Genomic DNA, 18,269 nt, shown 5'->3' on the forward strand with positions numbered 1-18,269 from the left:
TAATGCGCTCTCCAATTTGAAGCCTTGTTTAAGTAAATGAATGTATCTGACTACTGACGGCACTTTTTATGACAGCACTGTCTTTTTATGACAGCACTGTCTTTTTATGACAGTTCTTGAAGGCTTAATTTTAAGCTAGCCTGAGCATATGTGGCTAATATGTTCATCTTTAATTTGCTTCGGCGTACGAATAGACCATGTGTTAATACACAATAAAGTGGATCACTCTGATTTGAAGACAGGGTCATACTTCCCATCAGTCAAAAGAAAATTTAGACCCAGATGATAATTTTCAAACACACTAATATCCGGGTTTTTTCCTTGATAAACCTATTGTGCTCCCCTGCTCATGTTGTCACAACCGCGGCAGAAATCAGCTCTGTAAGCTGTTGAGTGCTCAACGGAAAGCACGAGAATGGGATTTTACAGATAACGAAGAATTTGCTATTATTGTCCTGCGGTGCATCTGACTGAAGATTCATTCCGGTGCAAACAGGTGCCCTGAATTATCCCTGGTACCACAGTTTGGCTGAAATCATGAAATGAAAAATAAAAACAAAGCAAATGTGTATTTCAACACAGCTAAAATCTCTACTGCACTTGCTGAGACTGGTAATATATGCTGAGCTCATTTAAATCACCAAAATTGCTGTAATTAAACTTCTCTCTAAATCAGACTTGTAGAAGAGTCAGAAATCTCCTATAATTAACTTATCTGTGGAAGTAATCAGACAATAACTGCTGGTGTATTTTAGGAACCACTAAAACTACAGTAGCTGTTGAATGTAATGATTATAATAAATCTTTAACAGCAGGTTCCCTCACAACCCCTTCTCACAGCTGCAAGGGTGGGAGGGAGACTTCTCCCCGAGCATTTCCTGGAGTTGGTTTAAGTGTGCTATTGCTACACTGCTCTTGGATGATACGGGAAGATTGCTAAGGCGTCATGGTACGGCCTGAATGGAACCACCAGTCGGCGCTACACCTAGGTGGGCTGTTGGTACTAACAATAAGAACAGATAGCGTGTTAGGTTCTGCTAAAGACAATGAACCAAAGCACCTCCAAAAAGCAGCTGAAAGACAGAAGACCTAGGGTACCTGGGTGGCTCACCCAGTTAAGCGTCCAACTCTCGATCTCGGCTCAGGTCATGATCTCATGGTTCGTGAGTTTAAGCCCCACATGGGGCTCTGCACTGCCAGCGCGAAGCCTGCTTGGGATTCTCTGTCCCTTCTCTCTCTCTCTGCCCCTCCCCCACTCGTGCTCTTTCTCTCCCTCTCTAAATAAATAAATAAACTTAAAAGACAGAAGACCTACCTGTAGAAATCATGCAATAATTAAGTTCAAGGTAGTGATGACTTGGTCAAGCCCATGTGAAGGGCTCTCAGAGACCAAAGCCACTGAAGCTTGATGACAGCTGTCTTCCCAGACAGGTACTACCATTCGTATCCCAAGAAGACAAATGAATGAATTATTTGAGGGAAGAACAATGCTCCCAAGCCAAAGCCATCTGAATCAAGGCTGTCCAATGTTTTGGTACATATTTTATTACAACAGAAAAGTATATGAAAGCAAGGAGATACTGCTGGAACAAAGTACTACAGCAGGTGAGAGAACAACATTCTCATGCATCGATTCACACACTAACTTATTTCAACGATTATGTATCTGTAAAGCACTGTACACGAAACTGATAAAGCACCAACTGGGAAAGTATTTTTGCAATACAAAAACCAACAAGGGTTTAATATCAATATTAATGAAATCCTAAAAACCAACGAGAAAAAAAATACGTGAATAGGCAGTTCGCAGAATGGACGCATTTAAGATGTTCAGCTTCTCTAGCATTCAAAGAATGTTAATATTCATATTTCATTACATCAATGAGTTATCACGGATTTAAATAAATTAAATCAATGAAATGTCACTGAAACATTAAAGCAGCTATTGGAAGGCACTGGAAAATGACCAAAGATAGGTAGAAACTTATAAACAAAAGAATTTATTCTTGACAGTTTCTATGTTGGATAAGAATGGTAAATTGTTGATCTTTTCAGGTGTGAGGGTACTTTGCTCCCCAAACACCCCAAGTCAGGCAGTGGAACTGTGTCCTTCCCTGCTGAAGGGGGCAGGTGACAGCATGCAGAGAGCAGAGCTGATAAAAATTTTAAAGAGAAATTTTAGATGCAAGAGAACCACAGAAGGGCTGAGATCCAAAGTTTGAGAATACACTCTGCACAGATCCTGGCTGACTGATAACTTTCTATCTTCACGGACAGCCCCTGGGAGGCTGGTGAAAAATCAGGCAGAATCTCAATGAGGATGGACTGCATCCTTCCCGTATCATCAAAGAGCATATGTAGCTGCAAAAACAATTACCCCCAAACATAGCAGCTTACAGCAACCATAAACATTTCGTTTCTTCCACAAGAAGAAGACCTATTTTGCTATCTAGACCTATTCAAAGTGCTGCTTATGTATTCTCATGGCAAGGCAGCCAGTTTCCTCCAGAGCAAGCAAGTGATCCAAAGGAGAGTGAGGTAGAGTATACACTGACCTAGACTTGGGATTCACCCTCGGTCAATTCTGCATTGCCCTATTAGTCACATAGGTCAGCCCTATTCAATGGAAAGAGGACCCCACAGAAGCACAAATACCAGGAGGCAAGAATCAGTGGGCGCCCTCCTGGATGTTAACTACTACAGAAATCTACCTTTGAAAGACAAAACTACTCTGGTGACATGTGCAAGTGTGTTGTGTTTTGCCCGAGTACATTTCTCAATACACACTCAGTTGGGGTAGCAGAGATTAGAAGTCCTAACAGCTTGAGGTATAAGATAGCAGAACCTCAGGCTGGCATAGCAACTGGAAATTAAGATGGTGAATATCAGAAAGAAGCCCCCAAATCTGAGTATGAATTCTGCCCACATCTAAACTACACAGGCCCAGAGTACCTCCATTTCTACTCTCCAGAGAGCTGAACTTAAAAAATAGCAGCTGGGAGCCAAACAACAACGACGACGACGACGACGACAAATTGAACAGGGAAAGCAGTCACTTTCTGCAGGGGAGATGGATTTTTCAGTTTGAGTCCAGGCAAGTTAACTGTCTACTAGGTAGCAACAATCATTAGAGGGGGAGAAAAGTTCCAGAGTTGCTGTAACAGATTATATACACAGTCCAGCTTTTGCCCACAATTTACTAGACATGCAAAGAAACAGGACGCTCCTGATCCACACTTAGGGGGAAAAAGTAGTCAGTAGCAACTATCTCCAAGTGTGCCCAGATACTGGGTTTAGTGGAAAAACATTTCAGATCGCTGATTATTAATAAGTATAAACACTTAAAGAAAAGCATGGTATTAATGAATGAACAGATATGGAATCTCAATAGTGAAATGGAAACTATAAAAAAGCAGCAGAGATCTAGAGTTGAAAAGAAAAGTAGCTAGAATGAAAATTTTACTACATGGGCTGAAGAGCAGATTTGAAATAGAAGAAGAAAGACTCACTGACCTTAAAGACAGAACAACAGAAATTATCCAATGCAAGAGGGGAAAATGATAACAAAAACAAAAGTTTCAGAAACCTGGATATTATCATGCAGTCCAACAAGTAACTGGAATACTACATGTAGTGGAGAGGAAAAGAAAAAATAAATAAATAAATAAATAAATAAATAAATAAATAAGGCTGAATATGGCTGAAAAACACTTAACTCATAATAAGAAATTTTGGTAAGAATTAAATGAGAACCTATGTGAAAACAACATGAAATATAGTACATTATAGACAGTTAAGGTTAATTCATATATTGATACTTCTGTTTATAAACTCTTATTGCCCATCACTTGGGCTATTTGCATCTCATAATATCACCATCAGATGAAGAGGTAAATTAAAGGGAAAGGGATTAAGCCACACTTTTCATACCAAAACTATCTATTCAACTCCTATGATATTATGGTTCAGTGCTATTAGAGGGACGTGATGGTTTAATTTTATGCGTCAACTTGACTAAGCCATGGCACCCATATATTTGGTCAAACGTGTCTGCATATTGCTGTGAAGATATTTTTTAGAGGACATTAACATTTAAATCAGTCAGCTGGGAGTAGAGTGGATTATCCGCCATAATGTAAGTGGGACTCATCCAATCAGCTGAAGGCCTAAAGAAAAAGACTGACACTGACCCCCCCAACCCCCCACCAAGGAGGAGGAAACTCTGCCTTCAGACTGCCTTTGGCCTCGAGCTATAATATCAACTCTCCCTTGGGTTTCCAGTTTGCCTACTTACACTGCAGATTTTGGACTGGCTAGTCTCTACAATCATGCGAGTCCATTCCTTAAAATAAATCTCTGTGTCTCTGTCTCTATCTCTCTGTAAACATACACACATACACACACACACACACACACACACACACACACACACACACCCCTATTGTATTAGTTCTGTTTCTCTAGAGAACCTTGACTAATACAAGGTGGGGGGGGGTGTCACGGTTCCTACCTTTAAGATCCTTCTGTCTATACTCAACACATCTCCAGAGACAAGGGGAAACAAAAGCAAAAATGAACTATTGGGACCTTACCAAAATAAAAAGCTTCTGCACAGCAAAGGAAACAATCAGCAAAACTAAAAGGCAACCGACAGAATGGGAGAAGATATTTGCAAATGACATATCAGATACAGGGTTAGTATCCAAAATCTATAAAGAATTTATCAAATTTAACATCTAAAAAACAAATAATCCAGTGAAGAAATGGGCAAAGGACATGAGGAGACACTTCTCCAAAGAAGGCATCCAGATGGCCAACTGACACATGAAAAAATGCTCAACATCACTCATCATCAGGGAAATACAAATCAAAACCCACAATGAGATACCACCTCACACCTGTCAGAAGGGCTAACATTAACAACTCAGGCAACAACAGATGTTGGGGAGGATGTGGAGAAAGAGGATCTCTTTTACATTGTTGGTGGGAATGCAAGCTGGTGCAGCCCCTCTAGAAAACAGTATGGAGGTTCCTCAAAAAACTAAAAATAGAACTACCCTACGACCCAGCAATTGCACTACTAGGCATTTATCCATGGGATCCAGGTGTGCTGTTTCGAAGGGACACAGGCACCCCCATGTTTATAGCAGCACTATCAACGATAGCCAAAGTATGGAAAGAGCCCAAATGTCCATCGATAGATGAATGGATAAAGAAACTGTGGTATATATACACAATGGAGTATTACTCAGCAATCAAAAAGAATGAAATCTTGCCATTTGCAAGTATGTGGATGGAACTAGAGGGTATTATGCTAAGTGAAATTAGGGAAAGACAAATATCATATGACTTCACTCGTATGAAGACTTTAAGATACAAAACAGATGAACATAAGGGAAAGGAAGCAAAAATAATATAAAAACAGGGAGGGGGACAAAACACAAGAGACTCTTAAATATGGAGAACAAACAGAAGGTTACTGGAGGGGTTGTGGGAGGGGGGATGGGCTAAATGGGTAAGGGGCTTAAGGAATCTACTCCTGAAATCATTGTTGCACTATATGCTAACTAACTTGGATGTAAATTAAAAAAATAAATTAAATTTTAAAAAGATGCCTTCTGTCTAAAAATTAAGGGAAAAACTCACAACACATGCTAAAAATCTACAAGCACAGGGTGTCTTGGGAGTAGAAAGGAAAAGCACATCTTCTGGTCTGGAGTGAGAGGCAGGGGTGCACTTGGGGGAGGATTCCTAGCAGAGGGAAACTTTAAGCTCATTTCCAAGGAGCAGGAGCTTGTCAGGTGAACGTGAAGAGGAGAGGCAGGAAAGAACATTTTGAACAGGGGAAAGCCATAAACAGGAGCCAGATCCCGAGAAGCTTAGGTGCTATACCAGTAAGTTTAGTTTTCATCCTCAAGACGATGATGAACGACTTTGATCAGATATGTTACATGCAGTTCTAAGAGTCCCAGGAAAAACTTCACTGACAGATGTATTTTTTAATAATGAGAAAACTTCCTAATGAGTCTTGACTATTTGCTCACGTTGGTTCCGTGTTTTCCTTACGATCACAGAAAACCCAGAAGTATTTATACAAGGCACTGGTTTCAGCAAGCTGATTTACTGGCTATATTATAACCTTCTCAGCCTTTGAAGCTGCAAACTGTGATTTCTGTTAGTGTAAAGGTGACTTGTTTTCTAGTGCCATCTGGCGTTTTATTAGGGCACTGATTATTACTTTTCAAAAGAATGCAAACGGTAAGCAAGACACCTTTAAATGCCTAAAAGACAGTCACAGAATCTACTGTTTACGCATATCCTTAATTGTAATGAACGATAAAATGAGATATTAAATATTAGTCTAAATCAAAGAAAAATTTCAGGAAAAGTCCTCGATTCAAATGCAATTTTAACACACACACACACACACACACACACACAGAAAAAAACACATTTCCTTTTTGCAGGCATGGGTATTTTGTTAGTTTTTTTCAAATTCCTTTAAAAGACTCACAAATCCTCAACTAAAAACTAACACTTGATAGGGACGCCTGGGTGGCTCGGTCGGTTAAGCGTCCGACTTCGGCTCAGGTCATGATCTCACGGTCCGTGAGTTCGAGCCCTGCGTCGGGCTCTGTGCTGACAGCTCAGAGCCTGGAGCCTGTTTCAGATTCTGTGTCTCCCTCTCTCTCTGCCCCTCCCCTGTTCATGCTCTGTCTCTCTCTGTCTCAAAAATAAATAAATGTTAAAAAAAATAAAAAAAAAAAACTAACACTTGATAGATGTTAAATCAGCCACCTGTTGCATACTTTTCTGTTCAATGAACTGTTAAAGCCCACATTTTTTCAGGAGCTTCAAGTCATTTTTGGCTCCTGTCTTTCTTTCATACTTCATATCCTATCCATTCACAAATTCTAGTGACTTTATCTTCAAATACACGGAGAACCCAAATGCCACTCACCTCCACTACCCCACATCCTAATCCCGACCATCACTACCTCTAGGAGTCGCCTAAGTGGTCTCCCTGCTTCCAATCTTGCATCCCCAGAGCTAGAATGAGCCTTTTGTAACGTGCCAACCTTCTGTTCAAAATCTCCCAGGGGCTTCCCACCTCGCTCGAGGTAATACACAAAATCCTTCTGGCTGGTGGCCTTCATAGCCCTGTGTGATTTGGACCCTGCGAGCCCTCGGAGCTCACCCGCTCCTCCCCCTCCCCCTCCCACATTCCCCAGCCGCCACACTGGCCTCCTCTCTGATCCACATGCTAAGCACCCTCCCTCGGGGGCTATGGATATGCCCTTCCATCCCTGGACTTCCTTCTTCCAGATGCTTCCACAGCTTATTCCCTTGCATCTTCAAATGTCACTGTCCCACAGGACTCTCTACGGAGCAATACCCCTGCTCACTGTCAGGCTCTGTAGTTTTCTTCCCATTTTATATTCCTTTTCATACTTATCACTATTATATTCTGATTTTTAAAAATTACATATCTAACCTTCCCCCTCCACACACATACACATTATAAGTACCATGAGAACTGGGACTTTGTTTTTATGGTGTTAGCCCCAGTGCCTAAAATAGGGCCTGGCACATAGTAGGTACACAGCCATGTATTGAATAAATGGATGAATAAAAGTTAGTGTTTGAATGTGACATCTAGTAAGCCATTTTAGCACTGCATTACTTTGTAGTTCATGCATTTTGCGGTTGTGGAATACAGAATAAGTGGGAAAAGATGACATCCAGTGGGGAGGAACTGATACAGCAACTTTATCTAAAATGGACAGAAGTAATCTGATTCAGTTTAAGAATCTGGCACCTCCAAATAGGGCCTATTTTGGAATAAGCCTTATTTCAAACCCATGACTCCATCAAAATAAACTTAATATGACTCTCTAAAAGGAAGGGACGTAGAATTATTAATTCTTTTTTTTGTAAGTTTTATTTTTACTTATTTTGAGAGAGAGAGAGAGAGAGAGAGCACGAGTTGGGAAAGGGCAGAGAGGGGGCGGGGAGAGAAAATCCCAAGCTGACTCTACAAAGTCCGTGCAGAGCCCCAAGGTGGGGCTCAAACACTCAAACCACAAGATCATGACCTGAGCTGAAGTCAGATGTTCAACTGACTGAGCCACCCAGGCGCCTCTAGAATTATTAATTCTAAGTAAAAGCAAAATCTTCCATTCTTACCAGCAGTCCCTCAATGCACTTGAGGAGCGATAACATAAGTAGAAAATCAGGCAACCTAATAATTCATCTTGAGATAAATTCATAATAGCCACTAAAAAGAAAACAAAACTCCAGTTCTATTATTTTGAAACTAAGGTCTATTAAAACACATTCCACTTTTTCCTACATGTTCCACAGGTGGATTCTTTCCCCTTCTCTCGTCCCTACAGTTAACAGCACCATATGAATCTGAGTTAAAAGAAAAAAAAAGAAAGAAAAGGATAGAATCCCAAAGTGGACAATGAATTCCAATGGATTTTCCATGAATCCAGGGTAATACTGATCACCCTATTTTTTTTTTAATTTTTTTTAACGTTTATTTATTTTTGAGACAGAGAGAGACAGAGCATGAACAGGGGAGGGGCAGAGAGAGAGGGAGACACAGAATCGGAAACAGGCTCCAGGCTCTGAGCTGTCAGCACAGAGCCCGACGCGGGGCTCGAACTCACAGACCGCGAGATCACGATCTGAGCCGAAGTCGGACGCTTAACCGACTGAGCCACCCAGGCGCCCCCTGATCACCCTATTTTTAAACTCTAAGACTATTCCACTATTCCAGCATTTCGCACTCAGTACAATACCGTTTGCTACAAACATCTTTCGGTTGGAACGGATAGTAACTGCCAGTTTTACACAATGCAAGGCGATGAATCAGTCAAGTGAAGCTGTTCCGTGGCTTCTCTCCAGGGATTCCCTGAAGAAGCAGCCAAGAGAAGCCAGCACCCACCACACTGGGAAAGTCCCCTTCGCATCAGAAGCAGCCTGGAGGGCAAGGCTGTACAGAGCATGGCGGCAGTGCAGAGGGAGGCAAGGCCCCCTGAGGAAGAAACGGAGCCTCTGTAGACAGAGCAGCAACACGGCTTCCAGTCATGCTGTGAGCAGGAGAAACAACACCCACGACCTACCCTCTCCGTCTCTACCTTTGTCAGAAGCACTGGGGCAGACCTCCCAAGAACACACAAGTCAACATGTGAATGGCAAAGGCTCTGATTTGCAGACACGCACAGGGCCTGGGTATGCCATCCTACTACCTGAAGGAAAATGTCAGCCCCCCCTGCCATGGCGTTGCCTCTGATTTTCTCTCTGACCGCATGGCATATACTCTCAGCTTGGTCAGGGTGCTCTAGCTTCACAGGCTTGGCTTTCCCGCCACAGGACCTTTGCACAGACTCTTCCTCTGTTCAGTGTGCTCCTGGCTCAGCATTCACACAGCTGCCTTGATTACATGGCTAACCCCCCCAGAGACCTTCTCCCCTTCCCATTTCCCTCCAGCACACTCTCCTGTTTGGTTTCCTTTAGAGCACGATCTCTATTTTAGTTTGTGTATGTGTTGCTGGACTCCTTACTGGGATGTAGGCTCTATGAAAGCAGGGATTTTGTCTTATTCTCACCTGCATCCACTTATCTGGCATGCGGTAGGCATGCAAATATTTAAGTGGATAAATAAACCAGTGTAGGTTTTCGTGAATGATGAGAAATTGATGGTTTTTTTAATTCTCCGGTGACTTATTGACTTTTGAGCACAAAGCAGTAGCCATTTTCATAAAATCTGGTGGCAGGCCATACTTTGGTGACAAAACAGTAAAATGCCGCATGCCCAAGACTGCGAAATGCCACTTCCTCTCAATATTCGATGTTCCTTTCTTCTGTAGAACTAGAACCCTGAATTTTTAGCTGCACCAACATGCTATCAGTTAAAGGCAGTTCTCCCAAGAACTACCCTCCTACTCTCCCCACTTCCTTCCTGTTATCTCGATGTGGTGATAAGGGCTTGGGCTTGAATGGCCCTTTTGGAACATAAGGTTATGGACTAAAGACGGCAGAATGGCAAGAGAGGAGCTAGGTCCCTAAGGAGCCACTAAAGAGGCCCTAGTTTATTTATGTGGATAAGAAATAAACTCTTACCTTGTTCAAGCCACGGCAACTTGAGGTTGTAAAAACTAGATGTAACTGTATTTAATTGTAATGGGAATGTGGTGATCTGTAGGGAAGGTCTGAATCTAACTCAAATGCTGAAGACACAGGAGGAGGGTAAAAATGGGGGGCTGTTAAAAAAAACGAGGATTTTCCTTAAAATTGTTTCTTTCCCTAATCAACATAGGGCAGGAAAACAAGAATAAAGGCCAAAGAGGATCTGTTTTATATCCCTTCTCTGTTATACTTGGGGCTGGTATCTGGGATCACAGAGCGAGACGCTGGCTAACTTGGTCCCAAAGAACAGCCTTGGTGCAGAGGCGGGACAGGAAGTGTTCATTGGTCCAAGGCCAAGCAACCAAGTGAGAGCAAGGTCCAAGGCCAAAATGATGTGGATCATTTTGTGAGTTTTTTTGCACAGCTAAATTTATTCAATCAAAAAAAACAAAAAACCAAAAAAAAAAAAAAAACACCCTTTATTCTTTCACTATATGTGTCTTACTTTGGGAGCTAAAAATACTTCTGCTTTTGTAACTGATTATGACAGTACATATGGATCTTTGAAAAGCACTGCTTGAACAAAATTTAAAAACTTGGCACACCGATATGACTGACCCGCATCAACGAACTGAACTGCTAATCAAAAGCGATCCGAAGTCCAGATATTTGGATGGCAGTAGTGTAGCAGACTGCATTTATCATTTACAAATACTAATTTCATTTTAACTTCCTGTTTTGAAGTAGGGCCTGTGAGGCACGAGAAACACTATGCTTATTTCTGGATGCAGAAACTGTAAGTGTATGTAACACTTTAACGCCAGTCAGTTCTGCGCTCCGAACAGCAGGGGTACGAGGACACATCCACTGAGCTCAGACATACGAGGTCACGGAGGAGATCACGTAGTCGTCCCAGCATCTTGAGGGATGACCACAGCAGTCTCCTTACCCCAGTGTCGCTGATTCAGGTCTGGGTTCCCCATAGATCTCCATCCTAGGAGTTCTAGCTGGGTGTGCTTCTTACTCCAGAGCCTGGGTTTTAAAGAGCCTATCATGTCTGTTCATATTAATCCTTAGGAATTAAAACATAATAGAAATTCATTCAAATACTGACTAAGCGCCTACTATGTGCCAGGCACAAGAAATGCAGCGGTGAGCAAAACAGACAAAAATGCGTCTCCATGAAAATTTAATTCCAGGGGGAGGTTCGAACAAACACGAAAGAATGAGACAAACTATCAAATATAATCACATGGTAGTAAGCGGTATGGAGAAACCAAAGCAAGGAAACAGGGTAGGGAAAGTAAGGGGGGTCGGGAGAGCGTGCAGAGAGAGCAATGCTCTGAGGACCGAGTCCCGGGCACTGGGGTGCCGGAGGGTCAGGGAGACGAGCGGCCATCTGAAGAGGCTGAGAACAAGCAGACAGCAGACAGTCGGAGAAAAACCAAGAGGATGTGGCATCAGCAAACCAAGTGAGAGCAGGATTCTGGAATCGAGGATCTACCCAAGACCCGGTGACATCCTCCTCCTTGCTTTCTTTTTTTCTCCTCAGTACAGTCATCCCCCCTCGTCTGTGGGGGATCCACTCCAAGATTCCTAGTGGATGCTGGAAACCACAGACAGTACTGAACCCTATACAGACCAAGTTTTTTCTGATGCATATACACCCATGATAAAGTTTAGTTTACAGATCAGGCACTGCAGGAGATTAACAACAATACTAATAATAAAATAGGACAAATACAGCAATATACTGTAAGAAATGTCATATGAATGTGGTCTCTCTCTCTCTCAAAATACCGTACAGTCCTGGACTCATCGTTCTTATGATAATGCCTACATGATGAGATGAAGTGAGGTGAAGGATGTGGGCATTTCTGACAACACGTCAGAAAGAGGGTTCTGCTTCCTGACCACATCTGACCACGGGTAACTGAAATCGCAGAAAACAAAACCGAGGATAAGAGGGCTCCTTACTTACGATCGGAGGATGTCATGGCATCCTGGAAGATTAGGAAGGCAGCGTGGAGAACTTGCGCCATGACTGAGCTAAATCCCAGTCACCTACGTATAAAAACCAACTAACAGTTTCTGATACTGACGAGAAACGTGCAGAATTAGCAAGTTATTTAGAAATGCATAGGTAAGTACCAGCAGAAACGGCTAAAAGAAAGTCAGCAATGGGACTCACGGACAGGGAGCGGTAGGGGAAAAGACTGCTGTTTTCATGAAAAGTCATATGTTAAAAACTACCCATATTAATTTGATAAAAAATTAAATACAACTAGTCTGGAAAAAAAATACGTGACTAAATGCCTAGTTCCCAGCCTAAGGGCTACCGAATTACAGCCAGCGGCTAGCAATTCCACAAGTTTTATTTGTACACTAAGACTGCGTACATTATGTGTATTATAACATGTTATGTGTATATATAATATATCTACTCTAATATCTTCTCAAATGTAGACACCGCTTTCATCACTAAAAATTAAAGGCATTTATGAAATTCTAATGCTTAATCATTAAAGTTTTTTTTAATTTTTTTTTTTAACGTTTATTTATTTTTGAGACAGAGAGAGACAGAGCATGAACAGGGGAGGGGCAGAGAGAGAGGGAGACACAGAATGGGAAGCAGGCTCCAGGCTCTGAGCCATCAGCCCAGAGCCCGACGCGGGGCTCGAACTCACGGACCGCGAGATCGTGACCTGAGCTGAAGTCAGACACTTAACCGACTGAGCCACCCAGGCGCCCCAATTAATCATTAAAGATTTTATCATTCAAATGATACTAAAAGCAAACAGAACTACCCTATGATCCAATAATTGCACTACTGACGATTTACCCCCCAAAAACAAAGAAAAAATAACTAATTCAAAGGGATACATGCACCCCTGTGTTTATCGCAGCATTATTTACAATAGCCAAACTATGGAAGCAGCCCAAGTGTCCATCGACTGGTGAATGGATAAAGAGGATAGGTAGGGTATACACATCTTCAATGCAACGGAATATCATTCAACCATAAAAAAGAATGAAATCTTGTCTTTTGCAACAACAGGGATGGGGCAAGAGAGTATAATGCCAAGTGAAACAAGTCAGCCAGAGAAAGACAAATACCGTAAATTTCACTCATATATGGAACTCAAGAAACAAAACAAATGAGCGGGGCGGGGGGGGGGGGGGGGAGAGAGAGAAAAACCAAGAAAGAGACTCTTCACTATAAGAACAAAATGAAGGTTACCAGAGGGGATGGGGGTGATTAAACAGCGCACGTATCATGATGCAAATAAACAAACAAATAACTAATTAAATAAATAAAATTACTGAAAAGATCTATGAGAGCTAAAATTTGCAGCCTTATTTACTATTTAGAGATTCTTACTGACTGGGCTTGAATTAAATATTTGAAAATAAAAATGTCAAGGACTGGAAAGAATAAAGACAAGTGGAATATGAAGAATAAAGCATAAGCACCATTCTGTGATCATCGATACCACTTTTTAACTTAGTTCCTCACTCTAATAAGAGCTGACTTAAAATTCTACTGGATTCTTAAACTTATTGGAATCCCAATGTAATCAACTCTGGGAAGGCAGACATGATTCATTCTATGTGGATGTAACCTTGTTTGCATGTCTTTCCAACAATTCAGAGTTCCTTGAATAAAGAGAACATGTTCTAGTAATCTCTGGATCTCTATTCCTGGCACAGATGCTAAGATAAACAATCATATTTGATGTTTCCTAAGTGCTTTCCCTGTATTGCACACTTCCTTAAGCACTTTGCACATATTTTCACCCCAATTACTATTGTAGAAACAGGAGTCGTCTGCTTCCTGAACTTGGTACTGTTTTATTCCCATATCACAGAAGAGGAAACTGAGGCACACCAGGCAAGGGATTCTCAGACACACATAGAGTGAATGGCAAAACGAGGATTAAAAGCCAGGCAATCTCTCTTTAGAGGCTTGGCTCTTAATGTTTATGTAAATATTACTAAATGTTTGATAAAATCATTGGAATAATCAACCCAGAGACAACTTCTTTTAACTGGTAATAAAAAAGAAAGTCATGCTATTCGTGAACGCTATGCTGATTTTTTTCCTATGCATATTTGAAGGGTTGTTTGTCTGATAATCTCACCTTTTTCTTTTTGTTCTGGATCATCTGTTTTTCTATTTGTTTCTGAAAAGTAAAGATAAAACAAAATGAATATTGTGAATGTCACCATTCAATATCTCAAAATATAGGACCATATTTAAATGAATTCAAACAAATATAATTTAAGAAAAATATTTCTGGGCATAGAGTTTAACTTTCCAAAACCCTAAATTCTTTCCCACATGAAATTTGTTACAAAAACATTAAGATTAGACTCATTTGAATTACTTAGAAAAGTCACCAGGCAGTGGGGCGCCTTGCATCTCAGTCGGTTAAGGTTCCAGCTTTGGCTCAGAGCATGAGTCTCACAGCTCATGAGTTCGAGCCCTGGTTCGAGCCCTGCGTCAGGCTGCGCTGACAGGGTGAAGCCTGCTTCGGATCCTGTGTCTCCCTCTCTCTGCCCCTTCCCCACTCATTTTCTCTCTCTTAAAAAAAAGTCACTGAGCAGTAACCAGGGCTGAGGCATCTGGCTAAGTGTTCCACATCTACAGGAAACTGGCTGTGGGTCATCCCCACCAATTCTTTTTTTTTTTTTTTTTTTAATGTTTATTTTTGAGACAGAGAGAGACACAGCGTGAGCAGGGGAGGGGCAGAGAGAGAGGGAGACATAGAATCCGAAGCAGGTTCCAGGCTCCAAGCTGTCAGCACAGAGCCCGATGTGGGGCTTGAACCCACAAACGGTGAGATCATGAGCTGAGCTGAAGCCGGACGTTTAACTGACTGAGCCACCCAGGCACCCCAATCCCCGCCAATTCTAAGTGCCTCTGTGGGGACAAAGGCAAACTGAAGTGGAGAGAAGCCCTCATCAAAGCTCGTTCAATATCTGCATTGTCTCCTAAAACCCTAAGAGTACTTTATAATAGCAATTGTGTGCTTTAAAGGAATACAGCATGTCCCCCTCACTGGGGTGACACCAGTCTCCCTTCCCTAAGGACTTCACATATACACAGGTGGCCCGCTGAGGGTGCTCGCACTGAGCCCAGGTGCTGAGGAGCCAACGGCTTACCTGTGTCAGCCTCTCACTAAGTGAGTCAGAGTCATAGGGTCTGTCCTACAAACGGGGCTGAGTGCAAACCCACCCAGAACCTGGGCCAGTCAAACAACATCCCCCCTACATGGAAAACTATGGTACCTGATCTGACCGTGCACTCATAACCTCATTTCTGCATTATCTCATATCTGGCCTACTGTTTAATATAGGTTGGGGTCTAGTAGACCAGTTGATTATAGTTCCAGCAGGTTCTTATCCAGCTTTGGGTATTTCTCGGCACACGTGTTTCGGCATGGATGTTGGAGTCGGGATGGGGTAGCATTTGGGAGGCTGATATAAAATCTGACTCAGTTCTTCCCCCATCGTAGCCTGGGCTCTGGGGTGAGATCAGGGGTACAACCACAGAACACTAGACTTTCTGCTCCCCAGTTTCCTCCATACGTTCATGATCACACTTATCAGTTTTTAGAAGTGAAAAGTCAATCTGAGGCAGGCTCCCAGACAAAGAAGGAATTTTCATAGGTCAAGTGTTTTTGAGACGCTAGTGGAGAGGAAGGGAGCAGCCTTTCAAAGCTGCAGTGTGGCAGGCTCGGTCTAAGCCCATGGCATCTGTCTCCTGTCTCCTCACACCCGGGAGGGAGGGAGGTCTCATCTCCCTCTGTGCAAGGGAGGAAGCTGAGGCTTAGAAAGTAGAGTGTCTGACGTTATCAAGGTCAGTTTACATCCCTCCAGAGCATATAATCTTCTACAGTGCCCTTCTCTGAAAGAGAAACAAGGGGTAGTGACGTGTAGGTCTTGCCTTCCGCAAAGAGTGGGTTTTATAAAGTTGAGTGCCACACACTTCCTGCCACTGAGGCAGGACATACACGGGGTATTTAAAAACAAAAACGAAAGCACGTTCTAGATCTCCGGTGAATGTTCTAGAATTTCTCATCTCATTAAAGTTAGGCAGTGTATCATTTAACAGGCAGACGTCAAGGATACAGGATTGAGGGAAATCATCAACAATTTCAGTCCTCGAGAAGTCCTTCCGGTGGTATCATCAGTATCTGCAGGAAGGTTGTGACCCTCCACGTCCTCAGTAATCTGTCACCTGGTACACGCTAGTGTAATTTGAAAAGTCAAGCACAAAATGTAAGTTCCTAACCTGACTAGAGAAAACAGGCGGGTACTGGTCATGAAGAAGAGTTTAGGGTTCTCCACACATCTTCTGCCCCAAGGAAGTTAATAAGGAAGGAGGAGTGGTTTGATCACATTTTAAATAGGTGTGAGAGGGCCCTGGCCAGGCGTGCTCCCAGGAACAAGGGACACCACCTTTCTTGCTCTTCCAACGGAGTATCTATGATGAGGCAATGAGCTTGACCTAAGAAGGCCCAGCCCAAACTCCCCCAGCTCTGGGCAAAAGCTCTCGCTCGTGTCCCCTTCTGTCCCTCACATCACATCAACATGCTAACATCTGTGACTCATATTTGGATATGGGGAAATGCACAGAGAGCAGGCAGGTTAGCCTCTCTGATTTGCAGTGCGGAAATGTAGCTTAGATAAACGGGTTTTCTAAGAGTTCCAGCTTACTCACTGCTACTCTGCATAGCTAATCGTAATGTGTCACTCTGCTTTACTTTATTCTCTGCACATACGCGTGTCTGAGACACTTTATGTGGACCTTGCTGTGCCAGAGGAAAATCGACTTGTTGGATGCTTATTGTGTGCCCAGCATTGTTCTAAGCACAAAATGCAGATGATCCCATCAATTCCATCGACCCAGTCCAATTCCGAAAGTTATCAAAGTACAGTTCACTTGTATCTCATAGTGTTTAAGCACTCATACTGAAGAAGAAAGACATTATGCAATCTTTAACCATACTTAACTCTTTTTTCCCCTTTCAGAATAAGAAAACTCTTACTAAAATGAATGGGATCTTAAATGTCCAAAATTATCATGAACCATTAAAGAAAATCACTTTCATGAATTGCAAAATCCTCAACTCTATGATGTTCCAGATACTGTGCTGATCTGCTTTCTGGCCAGCTCTTCTTGGACCCCCGGCACATCCCAAAGCTAATTTCCATCCGGGTCTAGTTGTCCTCCCAAGCTCATCACAATGGCATCTGTGACTCCCCAGGACCCAGACCTAGGGCTCTGCTTCCCCTCTGACAGCCCACCCAGCCCAGCCTTCCAGTACAGCTTTCTGTCTTCTTCTGTCTCCCTGCCAGTACTGAGTCAGGTCCTACCACATCACCCGGACTATTACTGGTTAGTCTCCAACCTGCCTGCCCTCCAACTGTTTCCACCTTCCACCTGTTGCCCATTGCTCACTTCAGAATACCATGAATGACCACGGCTGGCAGGTGTTCCCCTCTCTGACCTTCAGCATTCTTGTCCACAAGCAGGGATAACCCCTATCTGCTGGGGAACCTCAACTCCCTAACACACACGAAGCACATAGCAGAGTAAATGAGGTCAATAAAAGTGGGTCCGCTTAGCCCGTGTTCAAAGTCTTTATTTTATTGTTTCCTCTGGGCATGCTCGGGGAGAAAACAACACTTTCTGGAATTTTCTAGTGCTCCTTTTGTGCCCAGAGAATGAAGATCAAAAGAGAACTTCCTGTACCCTTTTCTGCTCTACCACCTGCTCAGACTCTCTTCTCAACTAGGATGAAGTTCATTCATGTCCTCACAGAACAATGATCATGGTGGCGGGGGAGGGGGGGCGGTCAGAAGGGTACAAGGGAGTGGGGCTTGCCAAAACTTCTAGGTGCTGAACAAAAACCCTACAACAGATGGAGGTAGGGGCTATTTCATTTTAATCTTGCCCCCGGATGAGTATGCTACTCTTATGTAGCATAAGAGTAAATGGTAAATAAAATAAACATTACCTATTAGAAATACGTTAAGAAAGAGTTGAAGGTACACTTTCAAGATTTCAGTCATCAAAGATACTGTAACATTCTAGAATACTAGTAAGCGTAAAATGAACTGAT

The 18,269-nt window shown here is 42.5% G+C and overlaps 1 protein-coding gene across 5 annotated transcripts in view; it reads right to left on the bottom strand.

The window, feature by feature from the left end:
* ASPH (aspartate beta-hydroxylase) overlaps positions 1–18,269 on the bottom strand; it is a 223,330-nt gene that overhangs the window by 102,005 nt on the left and 103,056 nt on the right. For all 5 annotated transcript variants that reach the window (XM_053896187.1, XM_019421265.2, XM_053896188.1 and 2 more), the window contains one exon: positions 14,280–14,321. In XM_053896187.1, coding sequence (XP_053752162.1) covers positions 14,280–14,321 — 42 coding nt within the window. The remainder of the gene's footprint in view (positions 1–14,279; positions 14,322–18,269) is intronic.

This window comes from Panthera pardus, unplaced genomic scaffold (genome assembly GCF_024362965.1).
Source record: "Panthera pardus isolate Hobbes unplaced genomic scaffold, ASM2436296v1 HiC_scaffold_7, whole genome shotgun sequence".
Taxonomy (NCBI): domain Eukaryota; kingdom Metazoa; phylum Chordata; class Mammalia; order Carnivora; family Felidae; genus Panthera; species Panthera pardus.